The sequence below is a fragment of the Hypomesus transpacificus genome, chromosome 10 (assembly GCF_021917145.1).
Source record: "Hypomesus transpacificus isolate Combined female chromosome 10, fHypTra1, whole genome shotgun sequence".
In the NCBI taxonomy this organism is placed as follows: domain Eukaryota; kingdom Metazoa; phylum Chordata; class Actinopteri; order Osmeriformes; family Osmeridae; genus Hypomesus; species Hypomesus transpacificus.
Genome location: NC_061069.1, coordinates 7,185,979 through 7,189,071, shown reverse-complemented (window position 1 = coordinate 7,189,071; position 3,093 = coordinate 7,185,979). Strand labels below are relative to the sequence as shown.

The window sequence follows — 3,093 nt, the reverse complement described above, 5'->3', positions numbered from 1 at the left end:
TTGTGGTCTGTTTAGTCTTGTTTTTGAATAAACTATGGATTATCTTATTCAATACCTTCATTGTGAGAGTTTAAATATTAAATGCGAGAGTGGGAGGTCTGTTCAAATATGTCAGTGAATAGAGCTGTGTAAACCTCAATTAAAACTTTTAATTATATTAACTACGGGCGTTAATAATGAGGAAGTACACTTTTAATATTCACTGGTGGAAAACAGTTAAAGCTGGCCTCTGGAGGTCATATAAAAGGACATTGTTGTTAGAGGGATCATGTTGCAAAAAGCCCCAATGCTATAGGTGGCAGCAATACAACAACAGCGTTTCCTCTTGAGCGCCACAGTCACAACAACTGAAGGAAGAGGAAGAGCGACATCCTGGATCGTCGTCGACAGCCTTGCGTGACAACACCAGGATAGCCTTCAAGCTTTGGGAATCGCCTTTTCTCGACAATATATTGTTTTATAAGGGGAAAGTAAATACCTTACTACATTGTATGGTTCGTAATTGTGGTGGGTTATTTTCTGATTCCCGACGTGGATAAAGTCACGGAAACATGCTAATGGAGATTTGCTGAGCAAAATGGCTGGGCGCAGTGAAATGTGAAACATTATAAGGTTATCCTCATACACGAAACAACTCGCACGCAACGAGATCAAGCAAGTGATTGCTACCTGCGTTTTGAACCTCACCTTCATCTCAGCATTGTAGTGAGTTGAGGAATGTTTTATCTCTTTTGCAACTGCGTTTTGTCAAGATATTCGGTATTTTTCAAGGGTTTTCTGCATGACTGATTCGGACACTTTTGTTGTTTACTGGCAGTGATTTTCGACGTTGAACCTCCGTCAACAGTCAAATTAACAGCCCAGAGTTTGTATACTATTCCTGGGTGGCCTCTGCTGTCGTGTTTACTTGTCTTGATTGGATGTGGCATTCTACGTAATCTGTTCAGATAATCATCGAGATATTCTGTCTTTACCGTAGTTGGGTCAAAACTTGACACGGTTGGAGTTTTATGGACACAATAACGTGGTTAACGTCATATTACAAGGAACAAAGTTTACTGTTACGGATTAAATCAGTATCACGAATCGACCAGAACCATGTCAGAATTACTGAAATACATTGATTATGACCACAAAAACACCTTCCTGAAGATGCTCAATCAGCAACGAATGGAGGGAGACCACTGTGATGTTATAGTGGTTGTGGAAAACATAGAGTTCCGGGCTCACCGCTGTGTTTTGGCAGCTTGTAGTTTATACTTCAAAAAGCTCTTCAAGAAACAAAGTGATGAGGACAACTCCATCGTAGAGCTGGATTTCATCCGCTCCGACATCTTCGAAGAGGTGCTGAACTACATGTACACTGCCAGGCTGGCTGTCAGGAAGAAGGACATCAACATGATGATGTCTTCAGGACAGATTCTGGGCATCAACTTCCTGGACAACCTCTGCTCCCAGAAACGAGAGCTGACCAGTATGAAGACCAGGGAGAACCAGGACCCGGGGGCCTCTGTGGACGACCGTGGAGTCAACCGTGTCCAGGACGCCATCCTCAAAGAGCTGGCCATGGAGGAGGTGAGGAAGAACAGCTTCTACGACCAAGGTATGGAGGCCATGGGTTCAGGGCTCAAAGACATGGGCCCGCATGGTGCTCAGCCCCACAACTACAGTACCAACATGGTCAAAGACCCCCATGGTCACGGCTGGACCTCCTCCTCATCCTCCTCCAGCGACATGAAGCTGGAGTACCTGCTCTATGGCCATCGTGAGCACGGGGCGTGCCAGTCTGGTGGCAAGCCTGTCCCCGTGGACAACATACGGAATAAAGACAAGCTCCAGTCTGCCCAGAGGCCCTTTGCCTGCGAGCATTGCCCAAAAGCCTTCACCACCCAGGCCCATCTTAAGGAGCACCTGAAAATCCACACAGGCTTCAAGCCACACCGCTGCCTGGTCTGTGGCAAGGCTTTCATAAGAGGGCCCGACCTCAAGAGGCATGAGAGGGTCCATAGCAACGAGAGGCCCTTCGCCTGTCAGATGTGTGAAAAGGCCTTCAAGCACAAGTCCCACCTGAAGGACCACGAGAGGCAGCACCGAGGCGAGAGGCCCTTCAACTGCGGCTCGTGCGACAAGGCCTTCATCAAAGCGTCCGACCTGAAGCGCCACTGGAACACCATGCACAGCCAGCGCACACGACAGATGTCGCCCGCCGCTGCTCAGCAAGGAGACTCCTCTGACCAGAGGGACTGGAAGCTAGAGACTGGGCCGCATTCCTGAGTCGTCTGACTGGACCACAGACACACCCACATACACATATGTGCACACAGACACACACACGTACACGGTCCTGTGATATTGGTCATTAGCCTATCACATGGACAAGGATGAGTGATGGCAAGAGGTGGACCTGAGGTCACATGGCAGGACTGAATTGAAAGAAATTGTCTAACGATTGTTCTTTTCCCACTTGTAAAATCATGTAAATGTTTTAGTTCACTCTACTATAAGAATATTTTCCACACAAAAAAAACATCTTTGCTATTTAGACTTGGGTCTTCATAACTTTATTTCTCTTTACTTTATGGAATATGTAACATTTAAATGTTTTGTTTAACCTAACTGGATTCTAAGAAAAAATGATTTTTTTCTGCATAACATTTGTTGCGTTGAATATATTCATGTTGGTGTTTTAATGGATGTTTAGTTGTATTGATTGATATTACACTGTAAGAGTAAGTCACCGTTCTGCATTTGACACAGATTATACCAAAGTCTTGGGACTTTGATTGACTGCCCGAGGGGCTTTGTTACCCAAGCATAAGTCCAACTAGATTTACTGTTATACAGTATAACTGTCATCAAACTATCATCGGTAATAAAAGATGTCTGTATATACAGTAGCTTAGTTTGTTGCACAGTAAAATTATTAGAACACAATTATGAGAGATGCATCTATAACATTGTTCTCCTACACTTTGACAATAAACTCCATTTGATGAGTGGATTTTGATTGTGTTGATGTGATTTATGTCCTTCATTTAATGCTAGGCTTTTCATCTCAGTATTTGTCTAGCATAGGTAAGGATATCCACTTTA

The 3,093-nt window shown here is 44.4% G+C and overlaps 1 protein-coding gene across 1 annotated transcript; it reads left to right on the top strand.

The window, feature by feature from the left end:
- The first annotated feature begins 346 nt into the window (after positions 1 to 346).
- Positions 347 to 3,001, top strand: LOC124472540 (zinc finger and BTB domain-containing protein 14-like). Its single transcript, XM_047027455.1, has one exon. It carries the CDS (start codon positions 1,099 to 1,101, stop codon positions 2,272 to 2,274), a length of 1,176 nt encoding a protein of 391 aa, XP_046883411.1. The 5' UTR covers positions 347 to 1,098; the 3' UTR covers positions 2,275 to 3,001.
- The last annotated feature ends 92 nt before the right edge of the window (positions 3,002 to 3,093 follow it).

What these genes read in the sequence shown, in the direction of transcription:
- LOC124472540 (XM_047027455.1), top strand. Translation starts at nt 1,099, where the DNA reads ATGTCAGAATTACTGAAATACATTGATTATGACCACAAAAACACCTTC.